We start from the raw sequence: 16,823 nt of genomic DNA, 5'->3' as shown, positions 1-16,823 counted from the left end.
GACTTCAGCATCTTAGTCTGGTGGCATTCAAAAAAAGAATCCAAATCCAAGAAAGGAGTTATGTCCATTGTTGTGAATCTTTTTAAACAATTTTTAGTGCAAAATCCTATGCATCTCTGTGATACATAAATATCTCCCAAACCTGTGTTTTAACTCTGTCTTGACTCTTTTTCCACACCTGTCCTGCCCCAATCTCCCCTCCCCGCCTTTTTAGTGGGTTCGTGTACTCTGGATAATAAATGAAGTAATTCACAAGAGTAGCATAGCAGACACTGATGCTGTAATGCTTGCAGAGGTAACCCTACGTCTAACTGCAATATTGGAAAATGTAGCTGATTCTACAAGTAAGTCTAAGAAAAAGCAGGTAAAGCTTTCAACAAAAATTTTGTTTTCTTTCAAGAATGCCTTTCAAGATAGGAACGTTTCTGAGTTGAAAACTTTAACAAACATATGTATTCAAAAATTATTGTAAAGAGGTTGCTGAGAATGGAATGATAATTTTTTGTACACACAATTTCATTCATAACCAGAGCTAATGAAGCCTGTTTTCCAAAGGATTTATGCCTTATTTCCTTACATTTCTAGTTCTACTGAATTAACTCTATTTTGAATCACATCTCTTGTGACTCACCCTCCCCACTGGTATTCTACATGACTCTTAAGCCCCTCAGAGTAGCCTCAGGTCGCTCATATGTTCTCTGAATATTGGCCAGGCAGAAGGCAGTATGTGCTGTGGCTCATTGGGAGCATTCAAGTGCTGGTTGACTAGTGGCAAGCCAAACAGAAGAGTGAAATACTGAGGTGATACTCAAACCTTTGCTTTTATTGAGTCATTAATTTGGATCTCTTGGTACAGGAATTCAATTTTCTTTGAAATTGAACTTAACTTGGCTGACATTATTGGGATATAATGCAATCACAATCATGTTAAACAAATTTCCTTCTAAAACCTGAGTAAGGCTGTAAAATATGGATGTTTAAGCATACTTTTAAAAGTTCTCTGTTGTTGTGGATATAGGATCTTGGAATATGAATCATAGTTCTCATAAATGTTTTACAGTAACTAGGGGGTAGATTTTAAGGAACCTTTTAGAGCACATCTAGGAACAGAACAGAATGACAATATCGGTGGCTCTTTTGAAAATAAGAAATTCTTCTAACACTACTATTAATTGTAAAGGTAGAGTAGGTATTGTTTTCTGTGATGTTATGAAAAACATACAATTCTGATGGAGATTGAGTGAATCCTCATTGTAGCATCTCTGCTATTTTTTTCCATCCAGTTGAAATATGTCTTTTTGATGGAAAAGCTGAATAGATATGAGCCATTGGTCAAAACAGTCTGATAAATAGCCAGTCAAGCACTTTTATGCTGAGAAGAGTCTTTTTACTGAATGAATGCTGATCGAATCTAGATTTTCTTATTTATGAGAAAGAGACTGTGAACAAGCAGAAATAAACAGGCAGAAATGGCACAAGGAGTACAGGAGTGACAAGAAGGTTGTCCCTCTGAAAGGGCAAAAAATGAATTTGTTTCGGTGAATAAATAAATTTTTGACAGGCTAGAGGGCTGTAACCAAGAGCTAAGAAAGTGTTTCCTCTTGTTTTGGCTGCTTCCTCTTGTTTTTTGAAAGGAAAACACAATTCTGGGTGCATACTTTATAATTTAAAATCATTTAAACAATCCAAATGAACATTAGAAGTGTGATAATACCCCTTCAAGGAATATTAAATTGAGATAATATGTATTATAAAAATACAACCTCACATATTTAAACATCCTCCTGTAAGTTAAATTAGCATTAAAATTACTGCAAATTAGATAACGATAGATCTGAATTGATTTAGAAGTGGAAAATTGAGGTGAATGCTACAACACTCTGAGGAACTACAAAGTGAGTCCAAGTTTCATTGGCTTGTATTGCAGTAATGTTGCTATGAAACATACGGTACTTATTGGATAATTATATACAGAATTAGTGTAATTGTACATATGTTGGTATTGTGTTAAAACCCTGAAAAGCTTTTCAAGAAATGTGAAGACTTGAATTATTGCCAGACTCTCAAGTCAGTAGTAGAGCTAATCAAATGGTACCAAAACTTTCTGAATATATTTTATTTTCACTTTCTGATTTTCTTCCTATAAAAAAGGAAAAAGAAATGCCCCTCTCTCACAAGATGAAACCTGTGATATTCCTGAAATACTGATGGTACGTCTAATTTGTTTTCATTAATACAGCATTTTTGAATAGCATAAGAACACTTATTTCTGCTTGAAGCTTTTAATACTATTTTGTATTTAGTTTTATAAAGCTGAAATGTTTCACATAATCATGCTAATGCAGAGGAAAAAACCAAAGATTTTTTCCAAAGGAAATAAAATCTGAACATTTTCCTGTAGTTGTTTTTTAGTAATTTGTGATATGGAAGAAGTTTTATTTGAAACTTTTTACAGCATGATCACAGTGTTTTCCATTGTACACTCTTTTTTATGCCAATGTATGGTACCAGCTTTAAGTGGTTTAATAGTGCATTTTTTAAAGATCATACAAACTTTAGTCCTTGTTTTGTTTAGGAAAATTTTTGGGGTTGTGCTTTTGCCTGTTTGTTTTTGTAAGGATGATGTGGAATAGATGAAACATCTGGAGTGTCCTTGCTTTGTTCAGTGTTTTCAGTGCTCAGCACTTTGCAGAAGTGTCCAATCTGATAGTTCAAAATTACTAAAACACATTAAAAAGAAAAGACATACATTAGTCAGAGGATTCAAGAATTTTGTCAATGTTCTGTCTTAACACATACACATACAGAGAAGCTTTAATTCAGTGACAGTCTCATTAAAGGTGGTGTTTTCTGAAAAATCAGTTTTTATTAACAGCATCTAAAGGACCCTTGAAAAACTACTTGTGAAAAATACTGTGTTTGTCAACTTAATTCTCTGAGTTCAGTTTCATTCTGCTATAAGCTAACTCTTTGAGTTAGTAAATTGGTTTTTTTGAGATCTGAAAGAAAATCAGTCCTAAATTAGTTAATATCACTTGAAATTTAAAACATTAATATTAGTATACAAAAGCATGGAGAGCAATGCCTATGTAAAGATTATTTGACAGATTGTAAACTACAACAGCTAAAAATAATAGCAGTTTACTTTGGATCATCCATATTACAGCTTTTAATGTGGTTATCTAATAAAATGTGTTTGTATGTGCTTTCATTTCAGAAAAGTCCTACAGAACAATTACAAGTTGCTTATGAAAGTCTTGAAAAAGCAATTAATGGAATGAACACATGTCGCTTAATGACCCTTCTACCAGATGGAAAGTCAATATTTGACAGCTGCTGTACAAAGGTAAAGTCTACAAAAAGCTACACTGCAACAAAATCTATAAATAATATATTGGATTTTGATGACACAAAACTCATATTTCCTTCATACATAGAAATTTTAGCATTATCAAGCATACCTCATCTTCCTGCCCCTTTTAAGAAGAGAATAGAAAAAACAAATCTCTATGTAGAGAAATAGCATTTTTTTCTTTCATTAATAAACTCTTCTAGGTTTCCTTTGCCATATTCTTTTGGAAATAATTATAATTCGTATCTTTCTCCTATAAAATAAAAGCAGAAATCCTTTTCATATTTATTGCTTCCAACTGTTTATTATTAAAATTAATTTTTGCTGTTGAGGGGAGTTCAGATTTTTAAAATATTATAATTCTCACACCAATACGATCTTTGTTTTGTGGACTGGTAACACAATACATTTTTCTGCAGTTTTATATTTATTATTAATCCAGTTTCCATTATCAGATTTTTGTTCTGTATCCATGCTTTCTCTGTCTTGTCATTCTCTTTCCTTCCATACTTTCTTGAATGACTGCATATTACACAGATATGACAAATTTCAGTGTTTGTCAATTTCTGAAATAATATCAATGTCAAGATAAAGGCAGTAAGCTAAGTAATAAAAGTTCATTTGCTTAATTGCCACTTCCTATTTATTAGGTGGACTCGAATGATCAGAATTTGAATTCTGGTTTGGGATGTGGTAATGATAAGACAGGAACAGGTGATGGTTTTGTAATGGATTTACACTTGGAGCTCATACAGGCCCAACATCGAGTAGCTGTGAAACTTCTTAAAATGACACAAGGTAGGTTTCAGTAAAGCTAAATGATCTTCATAGCTTGATTAGAGTCCTCTAAGAAATTAAGGAGTATCCATTTCTGAAGAGGAAGCTGATGTTGGGCAGTTTGTATGGCATGTACAGACAGAAATAATGTGCTGAATTTGCAGAATTCAGATTTATCACATGATACTATTCTCTAACCTCTGCTCAACCAATGGGAGTTAAATTTTGCTAATAACTACTGGATTTCATTCCTAGAGAGTTTGTTGTGGTACTTCAGTTACAATATTAACTCTTACAGTGTCGCTAAGGGAGAATTTGGTGATGCTCTGCAGAAATTGTTTTCTGTAATGCTAATCTGCTCTCTGGAGAATGACTTGAATATTTTATTCAGTACTCTTTGTAATCTGAATTTCTACTCCTGTGAAGTTGTCCTTATCTCTTCCCGGTCAGTAGATATCTCAGTCTTGCCAAATGCCTTCTGAAAAAACTCTACTTGGTGTCCCAATCCTGGTGATTTTTTTTTTTTAATTGAAAGCTAGTATTAGTTTCACACTGCAGAGCTCCCCTGTGCACTGCTCCCTATGATCAAACAAGATCCCTCTTTTCCTGTTGTGTTACTAAAGCTGTTAAAGATGCTGGAAGATGAGGGTGGAATATTTTTAGTGGCACAATCAGTCCAAGAAATTCTCCTTGGACCAAAGAAAAGAACATGGGATGGAGCAGAACTTTACTACGAAACTACAAATTAACCCCTCTCACTGAAATTTTCCCAATAGCACTATCAGAATGAATAACTCAGGATTTTCTTCCCACATAGGTGCTCAAAAGTGTGACAGAACTCTGAAGTCTAAGAAGTCTCATGTGAAGAATATGAAAGATTATTATTTAACAGGTGAGGCTTATTAATTAAGATTTTAGAAGTATAATAAATTACTGCTACTGTTTTATAAATGTCTTATAATATCTATTTTACAGAGGCACTTATAATGAGAAAAATAAAAAAGAATAAGCTATCCAGAGCAATCTTTTTGATGCAAAAAGCTGCACAGAAGTTCCCTGAATATTTGACCACTTCTTCCCAAAGGAAGCTACTGGAGGTAATAAAAAAAATATTATGGCAGAAATTCTTTATCATTATCACAGTTTTTCATGTTCTATATAGTTAAGACATGGATTACTCCTTCTTATTAAAAAAAGAAAAACGGAAGGAACTTGAGGGACATTGGGAGGTTTTATCTTCTGTTATCAAATGTTCCCTAAGGAGTTTTATTATGATGAAAAAATTAAGTGACTTAAAACAAGGAAAGAGCACATCCCCAGATATTGTGCACGCATGCAGATTGCAAGAAACCTGAAAGAAGATTTCGTCTTTCTTTCTGCACTTAGTCATGTAGGCTTTGCAGTTATGAACTTCTGCCTTGCCAAATAAGGTTTCCTTCTCCCCATTGCATCCTTCAACACTCTTCTTTTTCCAAGATCTGTAAGTTGTGTTACTTTGTCTGGTAATGATGATATGGATTTTATTCTATTCTTATTTAATAAAGAGTTTAGAAGTTGGAGATTTTGGAATTTATTGGGCCTAAAAGTAGGCTCTTCATGGACTCATTTCAAAGTCTTTGGAAATCAATGGGAGTCTTTCCATCGAGCTTTGTACCAGCATCTGTCCATGAAAATTGCCTTCTCGTCAGTGGAGCATAAAATTTCATTATAGCCTGTACAACAGATAGCAGAATCTGAAATTCTGACTATATAATATATGAAAAAGTATTTTAAACAAGAAGTTACTAGAAAGTGTTTTAAGTGCTACAGATTTGGAAGCATGATAATGAACAGACACATCTTCTATGTCAGAAGAATGCAAAAACTGGAAAAGACATACACTAAAAAATCTCTCTCCCATATTTGTAAAATATATGGCATTTATGAATATAAGGTGTAGTGATATGGCATGAAAGTTGTAACTGTAGTCACCCATGAAGACTTACAAGCAATTCCCAAGAAATGTGTTGTTATCTCAAACAAATGTTTGCAAACACCTTGTATTGGCCTTCATTATATTTTATTTCTGTGCACTTTTAATAGAGGAAGATGTAGGTAAACAAATACAACAAATTTGCAGCCAGTTGCCAGAAAGTGTCAGAATTAACTTTGCCTGGACATACTTAGCATGATCTTCTTTGATATTTGCACTATGATGAAATATTTAATGATGTGCTCCATTAATTTTCTTCACTGAAGTGGATGGTGCTCACTTCATGAACAGCAAATTCATACCTCTATTTTCATGCTTTTGTGTAGAAGATTTTGCCTTTTTTATTGTAGAACATCTAAGAGATCTATATAGAATTACATCTTTCGGTCTTTTTTACTCTACTCAGCACAATATGATATGTCTGTTCTTATTACACTGCAAAATAGGAAAGCAGGTTTTTTTTGTTGTTGTTGTTTTTGTTGTGAGGTTTTTTGTGTGTGGTTTTTTTGGTGTGTGTGTGTTTGTGGGTTTTTTTGGTTTTTTTGTTTGTTTTTTTTGAGAAACATTCAAATAACCTTTTCTCTTGCAGTGAACCACTGGGCAGGTATGAAGGCTTCTGAGTCATGTGTGTGCTGATCTACATGACTCTGCTTAAATACTGGAACTACTGTGTACCCTTCATTTTTTTTTTTTTTTTAAATTTCTCTCACGGTTGTTTCATTCTTCCTTCTTGTCCTATATGTCTAGTTGGACTTCCAAGTCTTCACAGAATTGGGTACACTGGTAGTTTTTGTTAGCCAGCTGTAAGATTGAATTAATGTGGTGAAGCTAATACCACAGTGCCAGTCTGTGGCAGAGGCAAGAATAAAATCTGGTTTATCACAGGACAAGCCTGTGGCAGAAGCAAGCATATTTTTTTTTATAGTGACATTTGGCTTCCTCAACCATAAGATTATTCTTTCTCCTCTTGCAACTCTGACACATTTATTATCTTCCAAGTTCTACAACTAATGCAGTACAGGTCAAGCAGGACCACTCTCAGTCACAACGTTGTTTTTTTCCAACCTGGGAGCAGTTCCATCCTTACACTAATAAGAAATATGTCTTCAGAGAATAATGAGGCTGTGATGCTTTTCATTAAAAATTGTATCATAGCTTGCTATAAAGAAGTATCAAAGTGATGGGCTGTGCAAATTATTAGCTATGTGATGTGTTTAAGGCTGTATTAAATCTTAGCTCCCCATTTCACCATAAATCTATGGCTAGTTTTGGGTCATTTTTGGACATGAGATACAAGGCTTATTCAATCTGTCATCTGACCCGGTATGGTTGTTCTTATGCCCTTATAAACGTATGAGGACAGAAACAAGGAGCTGTTAAGATACAAGATTATGGGACTCTCACTGAATAATTCTCAATTTGGGATTTTCTTTTTCAGTTTAGCTTTCAGACTCGGTTCAGCCTAAACCTTTGGTCCAGTGTATGGTACTAAAAGGTTTCAAATAAAAACTCTAGTTGTAGGAAGATGTCATCTCTCTCTTCTCCCAAAAGAATGTAATTTGTCCAAGGCATCCCTGATCTCTTAATCTGTGGGAGCTGGCCTTTTTGGCTTTGGTTTGCACTGGACAGCTGCCACAAGTAAAGACTAAAAAGTAAAAGTAGTACTAAAAGTACTAAATTCTTAATATTAAATTTCTGAGTTAAGTTGCTCTTCTCCTGACAATGCAAACTAAGTGAAGAAACCTACCAATTTGCCATTCAGTTATATAAGAAAAAAGTGTACCTCGATTTCCAAACAAATGGCTGCATGAACACTATGTGCTGGGGGCCCACACATTTTTGGAAGACACCTACAGCCTATCAGTCAGCTCTCAGCTCTCTCCAGCTAGCCAAGGGAAGTGGCTTAGTCCTGCTTTTGCAAGGCCTGCATTCTCCTCCTTTTATTTATTTCTGGACTTTATTTCATTCCTCTGTTTCTGGAGTACAGAAAGTCAGTCTAACCACTTCCACAGCTCCTTCAGAAATTCCACAGATTAGGTGTCCAGCTCTCTCCTAAATAAGAGTTGGTATCTTTTTTGTTTCTCACTGGAGCTAATAACTGGTTGCCACTAATTGCTGATCAACATTATTTTTGATCACTTTCTTTTTTCCTATAGGTTCTTACAAAATTGGACATTCCTCAGTCCCGCTTCTTTCATATGCAACCCTGCATTCTCTCTATTATACATTGTGAAATTAGTCTGCATATGTAAGGCTTGCACAAAGTACCATTCATCCTAATTTAGGATATAAGATCATATGAAAAGCTATAAAAGTTTTTGACATAGCAGTACATTTTTCGTAAGATCATTTTGAAAACCATTTATAAGTGTTAAATCTGTCTAGTTGTTATGTTTTAATAGTTCTTCCCTTTTGTTTTAATTTAAAACATAGGAAGCACTAACTTTAATTGAGCAAGTTGAAGCCGAACAAAGTGCATTGTATCACAGTCTCAAAGAAGCTATGAGCAGTAACAAAAAAAATGGGACGACTCCTCCTCCTCCTCTATTACTTTCCAGATCACATTGCTCCATGACATTTAAACCAGCCTCATTCTCCTCAGATATTCAGGTAATGTTTTTCATGATGACTGCATAAGAAATAATAAGAAAATTCACAAGAGGGCAAATTTGTTTCAACAGTACTATACCATCACAGTTTTCTCTGTTGTTCTTGAGAAGATTGTTATTCTGACTTAATTAAGTATGCTTTTTTTTTTGTCCCTGTGAGTCAAATGTCACTCGCTGTTTTGATCTTCACATTTGCGCGAAACTTTCTTCGTCTCAAGCATCGTGTTCCTTGCCGCTTCTTGCTGCCTATATCTTTGCAAGGAATTCTTCCTTTCCAAGTGCAAGACTTTGCATTTGTCCTTGTTAAATTTCATGAAGTTCCTGTTGGCCCCTTCCTCTGGGCTCTCTAAGTCCTTCTGACTAGCAATCCTGCCCTCAAGGATATCAACTCTTTCCCTCAATTTGGCATCATCTGCAGTCCTGGTGAGTGTGTGCTCACTTTTTTCTTCAGGTCATTTGTAAAGATATTAAATAGGACAGGTATCAGGAAAGTCCCCTGCAATACTCCACTTTTATCACCCTCCAGGTAGAGTATGAACCAACAACTAGTCTCTGAGTCTGACCTTCCAGCCATTGTGTTACCCATTTATCTGTTCACACCCCCATGCTGTATCATTCTAACTTGAATATAAGAATACCAGGAGACAGTGTTGAAAAAAGTGCCTTGCTCAGGTTGAGGTAAATGATATCTACTCCTCTCCTCTGCAAATCAAGTAGTTTTGTCACAGAGGCCAATCATGGTGATCAGCTGTGATTTGCCCTTGGTAAATCCATGCTGACCTTTCCAAATTGCCTGATTCTTCTTCATGTGCCCAGAAAAGGTTCAAACAGGCTAAAGTATGAAAAGTCACTAGCTGCAGTTTTCTGAGAGAGACGTTTTCATAGTGATTTTGCAAGCTTCTTCAAAATTATGATGTGTATAAATTAGCAGGAACTCAAATATTTTTAGTAGTGGTAAGAATGTTTCTGTGACTATAACTTGCAGTTTTATTGTAGTTCGATTAGTCAATTTCAAAGAAATTAATTTTGGAAAATTTCTTCCTTTTTGTCCCTAATGAACGTAAAATTAAAATACTTATTTAAAGTCTGGTGGTTCATCTGTTTTACTAAGTGTTAATACTTCATTCTGTTCAATACAGAAGAATGAATGTAACATATTGGGCCACTAGATGGTGCAATGTGATTAGTATTTTTATAATTTAAGCCCAGATATTGGAGATGGTTTTTTTTCCTAAAGATACACATCACTGTTGCGCAGACGTGACAGGTGTTTTTTATTAAGAACCTATTAAAGGAAATGGATGCTTAGGATTTGATTATACAAGTGTAGTTCTTGTATTATAAGTCAAAGTATCTCTAAAATTTCCTGAAATTAAAGTTGCTCATTTGCTGAAAAGAAAGGCCTCTATTTCAACACCTTCTTCTGAAAAACAGTCAAGATTCGTTGCAAGACAAGTCATGTATATTACAAGAAAAAATGAACATTTTAGGTATTAATTTTTATATGCTGAAAAATGACCTCATCTGCCAAACCTCAGGTCTGTTTAAATGTCTACTGAAAACAGACTTAGCACAGTTTTTAGTAGAAGAAGCTTAATGCAAAATAACTTTGTCAGATGCATAACTTACTGAAATCCATCTGCTCAGTTCTGCAGAGATGAAATCAAAATTAGTTTCCATGTTTGATCTCACTATACACAACTAAGCACTGATCCAGGAATGCATGCTCACATTGAGTAAAAGTATTGAGACAGGTAGATTATATGCTCAATGAGATTATCAGCAGCTCGAGGGCATTAAAAAAAACATTGATTTCAATAGGAACTAAGAACATGGCTTGTTTAGAAAATACTTCTGCATTACTCTCAATCTGCATTCCTGTTGCCTGCTTTTAAGGATCTGTCCTCAAGTAGTTTGCTGAATCAGAACCTGGTGTCAACTTTAAAAGAATACCATTGCAAGGATCAAATAAGGGATCTAGATAACTTTAAATCTACAGGATGACCTGTGGAATTTATGTTTTGAGATACGTTTGAGGTATAGGGTAGTTCAAGATAGGAGACAGGATAATGGAGAGTCATCTGCTTTTATTGCCATTTTAGTATATCTAGTTGTCCAGCTAAATCAATTAAAGAATTTTTCTGGTGCAGTTTGACTATTCCTTTTTATAACTGAGTTTTTTTTCTTTTTTCAGAGACTTTTCACAAAATTAGTATATTATACATTAGGCAAAAGTTGGAAATACTATAATGTATCAACTCCTTTTTTTTTTCCATTTTCTTCAAAGGTTTCATGGTACAGTATTTTGGGGTGTGTAGCAGAAGAACGTAATGTGAAAGTCAGGTTAAATAACAATAAACTTCAGAATGCAGGAGAAGAGGTAAGACAGAGTTGAAACTCCTTCAGATCATTCTCTCTTCCTTTAAAAAACCCCAACTTCCTAAATGTATACATCTGACATCTTTTTTTAATCAGGTAACTTGCCAAGCCTTTGACAAACCTTTTGATTGTTATTTTAAGCAACTGAAATTTTACTAGGCTGAAGATATACTGAAAACCAAAACCAGTTCTAGGAACGTGTTTTTGAATAATGAGTTAAATGATTCAAAAGCTTCATGTTAGAGAGGTCTCTGTCCCTTCTGTTATGATTCTGTTTTTTGAAAACCATTTAAGAAATACAAAATGAAAATGAAGTATATGATATATTTGTAAAGTGTTCCCCAGAAACTCCACTTGCCAGAGATTCAAAAAAAGAAAAATTCTAAACAGATATAAAATTTAATATTTTTCTTAATTGTGTAACTTCTATCAGACTTTACCTTCTGTAATTCTGTCAACATGGTTATATAACTCCTTCAATAACCTTCATATTCAGACATGATTGACTTCTAGGTTCATACTCTTTCCCTTTCATCCTGTGAACATGTTGTATGACAAATCATCCCACACATCTTTGATTACTTATGACTGATCAAATGACCGTGTCAGTATTTTAAAATAGTTTCTATATTGCAATTTGGCAGTTTATTTTTGGAATTTATTTGGGGGGTTTTCTTTCTTGTTAATGTAGGTGTGTTGTTTTGTGGTTTTTTTTGCTTTGGATCACAGTCTGATGTTCCTGCACAGACTGAGAGTTCTGGTTTTCACTCACTTATGCATGCTATTGCATTGTCCATCTAAATGATGACATGATCCATCCAAATACTCAGCATTTTGGGGTTTAAGAAAGGAGCAAAAAGGCTTCAGCACAACCTCTTCAGCAAATTTTGCTGTAGTCTCAGATCGGAATGATCATTTTTGCATCTGGAAATCTTCTTGAAGAGTCCTGTTCTTTGCAGGGCAGGTCTCTGTTTTGCATTGTCACAGAAGAATGATCTCAGTCTCTTTTGTCCAATGTTTCAAGCTTTCCTGGTTTTGTGAGCAAGCTTTTTACCAACACTGATAGACCTGTCTTTGGTGATGGAGAGGAAATCTTTCCCTTTGCACCCGTTCCCCCCATCTCCTCCCTAAAAAGGAAGGTGTATAAAAAGAGAAGGTGTGTGTTGCTACTGGCAATAGAGGGTTTGATGTTATTCTTGATAGTCTTATTATCAAATCCAGAGAATTGAGCTTCCTGAGATATCCAGTGAGCTAGTTGCAATATGCAGTCCTGCTCCAGGTGAATTAAGCATTTAATTCGAGACTTCCACCCCACTGCTAGCTGTTCTTTTTGTAAACTTGCTGCAATCCATTCAAGCCACTGACTGTCTTAGATCTGGCAAGCACTGGAAATGCCCAGACCTGAGGTTAACCATATGCTTCAGCAATTGAACTTCTGGTTGCTTGGGGATATGCTTTTGTAAAATGCTGATCTGCAGACAAAGTCATGATCTGCCTGCTCCGTGGAAAAGGTTTAGAATAGGCTTCTTGGTAGTGGAATGATCTGTCAACTTTTCAACAAGAGAAAAACTTGCTCTAAAGGGATACTACAGACTGTCTTACCCTAATTGCTGGTCTGCTGGTTCAAAATTCAGCCCCAGCATTTGAAAGGATTTCTGTTGTTCAGAGATCTCCTTATGAAGGCCAGACAGTATTTGAATAAGAGCACTGTGCTGATCTTACCTTATGATAATCTCATTTCTCATGTTGTGCTTCAGTCCCTGTGTTGGTTGTTTGTTGTTTCAAGACCCTAAAACTTTCCTTTGTCTAAATTGTCCTGGTTATGGAGGGGAAGATGGAAAAGCCTGTTAGAAGCAAGCCGTGATGTTTAAGGGCAGATGGACAATTACTTGAAGGAAAAATGAAGATCTTGAAAATATGTTGTCTGTTTTACAAACTCCAAAGTCCTGTTAATGGTGCTGAGAGGACCTTAGACATCCTCTGCCCATATCTAATCCATGCCTGTGGCATGTATGGAGGAGAGCTGTGTGCTTTCTCTGGAATTCTGCTCAGGGTGAGAATGTTTCCAACTCAACAACTGCAAGCGTGCACACTCACAGTGTGAATGTGCAAATGGACGAAAAAGGTTTAGAGAAACTCCAGGTCCTGCTACTTTACTGTTCTCTTAGGTTATGTGCTCTGTACACTCAACTGCATTCCAGAGAAAATGGATACTTTTTTCCCCTGTTGTTTAATTGGTTTCTTAATTGTCTTCAAGAACCTAATACTATGTGGAAACATGACATGCATGTTAATCTAGGTTGTACTTTGATTGTATCCAAGACCATTAAATAATTTATTTAACAATAAAAGCTTAGAATTTGAGATTTGGTTTTGGTATGTTCAGTGGGTGTAACTAGAAAATATTTTTATTGCTAGATACCAGCTGATGGGAAAAGCCTCTTGGAAATACAAGGCTTAGATCCTAATGAGAAATACGTATTTGCAGTCGCAGCATATTCTTCTGATGGAAAACTTATTGGTGATGCAATTGGGGAAACAACTCAGCCCATCCTTGCATATCCACCTCTTTCTGTTACTGCTGTTCGGGCCTATCTAACTCAGGTAGGGGTAGAGGCATGATGGTGAACACATACTTTAATTTGGTTGTAATTACTTGTTTTCACTGGTAGCTCTAAAACTTCTTGTAAAAACTCAAGACTTTCTCGCCAAAAGCTTGATAAGCAGAAATCACAATTTTAACATAACAAATGGTATATTTGAGTAACTCAATTCAAAATTATTGGAAATTCCAGTTTAAGGGAAAGATGACTCTCAGCTAGTTTTCTTACTCCTGTTCCTGTTTTTCAGTCTGCATTTAACGTCTTTATTCTTTTTTATAATTTATTTTTTCATTTTTGTGATTGAGACCAAGTGCTAGAAATCATCTTATTAGTCATTACGGTACAAGATGACAAATGTGATTGAACTTACCAGGTATCAAATCCAAACATTTTCATATTGAAATTATTTTTGTAGTGTCTTGTGAAAGACCACAAAGGCTCTGTCAGAACTTTATCCTAATTTTCTTTATTCTGAAGAAAGAAAATTTAAAACTGATTGTGGCATGGAGAAAAGTGAAATTGTCTAGCCCTACGGCTCAGATGGGGAACTGTTAGAAGATTTCCTAAAATGTCCCAGAGTGAGAGGTATCGGTGTGAATTTATGCCTACTTGTATGACTCCATTTACATCCCGTTATCCGTAGCAGCATGACATTCAACAGTATTAGTGAAAGGAAAATGAACCTAGATGAAATAATATGCTTTCAAAAACTGCAGCACAATATCTGTAAAATATTCCACAAAGGGCTATTAGATCCTTGGTCAGCAGTTAAGAAACTCTTTTGCCTTCTCTGATGTTAGTTCTAAAGGTAAACTAATATTAGTAGAATCAGATCGCTACTACATTACTACATGTTTTGTATTCAAATATGTCAGAATATTCTTACAGAAATTGTAAATTTACATGTTGGGAGGGAGTTTTAAAATCTTTCCTCATACTATAATCATATTTGGCTTGGTTGTTTGATAAACATGGAAACTTGTTGTTATTGGTGTTGTGTTTGGTTTTTTACCTTTTTTTTTTTTTTTTAGGCAGCCTATCAGACTGGCAACTATACATTAGCCAGAGAAGCATTTTCACCAATGTGGGATTATTTTGTTTCAAATTCTTTTCCACTGCCTGCCAATGCAGCTGTTGTTTCTGCAAGTAGAAATTTGACTATATCTGAAAACAGGTAACTGGCATATCCAAAAGTAAAATAATAGTTAATTATAGATGTGCACATTTTATTTTCGAGAGTGCCAGGTTGTGAAATTTTGTTCAGACTTGCGATATGAAAAACATTCTGAAAAAAGGTGTGAAATGTGTTATAAAAATATAGTGGTTTATAATTAGCAGAGGATTTTTGTTATTTATGGGACTGCTAGCATTTACACACCTAATTCTTTATAATGATTGCTTTGTCAAGGTAATTCGGAAACATAAAGTGGCTATGAATTCTGTGTGATGCATTTTCATATGCAAAACTTGTAATGTGCACTAGGTTCTTGACTTTTAGTTCTAATTAAGGGAGCAGAAGGGTTCAGGAATTCTGAAAATTTTGTCAAGAACAGCACTCAAAATGGATAAATGCTTGCTAATTTTGTTTTGGAGTGGTTAAATAAGTCTACCAATAATCTTTGAATATACTAGAGTGGTTTAAAAGAGATATTTAAAATTAATTCATTTATAAATAAATATCAGATGTTCAACCATAATATTATATGTTTTTCATGATGATAAAGCCCAGCTAGAAATTTTGTGGTTACATTCACTGAAATTCAATAGATCCAAATGCAAAAATAAATCAAAACTTAATTAATTCCCAGATATGTATGAGATAATAGACACAAAATACTACAATAACAATAATACTTTTAGATGTTAGCCAACTGCTTATAATTTGACGATGAAATAACATCCAATATAATAGAACACAAAATATCATCTTCATTTGTGTGGAATTCTTTTCAGACCAATTCGTTCATAGGAAAGTTTTGGCAACCTTGTGGAGGAGATACAAAAAAGTTTTGCAGCATATCCATTTCAGTTTGACAGACTTAGTTTTGAAACCATAACAACAAGAAGCAACCTTATTCCATGTGTGTTAATTGTTCTTGAGTGTTTCTAGAATTAAAGAAGAAATAAAGAAATACAGATCTTTGTATCAAGAAATAGATATCAGGGGAATTTCCTATAAGTTTTGTCAGAACACTTCCATTTCCACGTTACAGATGGAATCACCAGTAATCAAAATCAACCATTCTGAGACACAGGATGTAGCTAGCATTTTCTCCAGATTGTTTTGACATACTTGCAGCAGAGCCCACTGTTTTCTCACGGTGATGCTGTTTGGATGCAAGCAGAGAGTGAAGGCTTGCGTGTGCTTTGAATCCTGTCACAGGAGAAAAGTAATGTGTCTACGTGTGCTTCTTGTTATTTGGGACTCAGCCAGACCACTAACGTGTGTTCTGTCTGTTCTTCAAGTGCCACCATGTGTCTGATACTGGGCATACAAATTGACCAAGGGTCTAGATGTTACATGCCATAAGAGCCTTTGGGATTTTCTGGCAGTCTGTGGACTACACTGATGTCACTAGGCACCCTGTTTCATGACTATATGAAAGTTTTAAATCCATCCCTGGCCTGGGCAACAAAGCAAGAATGCAAGGCTGGTGATTGTGCTTTTTTTTTTTCCCCCACTTTTTTTTAAGCACATGCAGCTCTAAAGGTAACATTTGAACAAAGCGACTTTCAGATAAATCAAATGAAATCAAATAAATCAAATGAAGACAGAAAATTTTAAATAGCTGTGCAAAGGTGGTTTCAGGGATTTTGCTTTTCTGACAGTTACATCCAAGCCTTTTTTTTTTTTTTTCTCCACAATTAATATGGAAGATTCTCAAAGCTACAATATCAGACCTGATACAAAGTAGTTTCACTTTTACTGATCGGCAGCTAAGAAATTAGATAGGACTTAAAGAGACAGCAGAGGGAGCTGAAAGGAAAGAAAACCTCTTGTTTCCAAACTGAAGCCCTGTTGATTCCTTGCTAATCTCAAGTATGTGAATATGTCTATTTGATCTTTGTTCTTGAGTTTCAGTCTCTTTTACAATCAAGGAGATGGAGGAATTTACTTCTTATGCTTCCAA

At 35.0% G+C, this 16,823-nt stretch overlaps 1 protein-coding gene across 1 annotated transcript in view; it reads left to right on the top strand.

Annotated features, from left to right (window-relative positions):
* The window catches only part of CFAP54 (cilia and flagella associated protein 54), a 113,101-nt gene that overhangs the window by 28,706 nt on the left and 67,572 nt on the right, over nt 1–16,823 (top strand). Inside the window, 10 exon segments of the mRNA XM_065648025.1 lie at nt 215–358; nt 2,145–2,210; nt 3,218–3,346; nt 4,003–4,150; nt 4,947–5,021; nt 5,105–5,226; nt 8,535–8,711; nt 10,998–11,090; nt 13,508–13,693; nt 14,724–14,866. Of these exon segments, the coding sequence (XP_065504097.1) occupies nt 215–358; nt 2,145–2,210; nt 3,218–3,346; nt 4,003–4,150; nt 4,947–5,021; nt 5,105–5,226; nt 8,535–8,711; nt 10,998–11,090; nt 13,508–13,693; nt 14,724–14,866 (1,283 nt within the window).

This window comes from Caloenas nicobarica, chromosome 1, assembly GCF_036013445.1.
Source record: "Caloenas nicobarica isolate bCalNic1 chromosome 1, bCalNic1.hap1, whole genome shotgun sequence".
NCBI classification, from domain to species: domain Eukaryota; kingdom Metazoa; phylum Chordata; class Aves; order Columbiformes; family Columbidae; genus Caloenas; species Caloenas nicobarica.
Note: the sequence above shows the minus strand (reverse complement) of the source record. Positions and strands in the feature narration are given on the sequence as shown.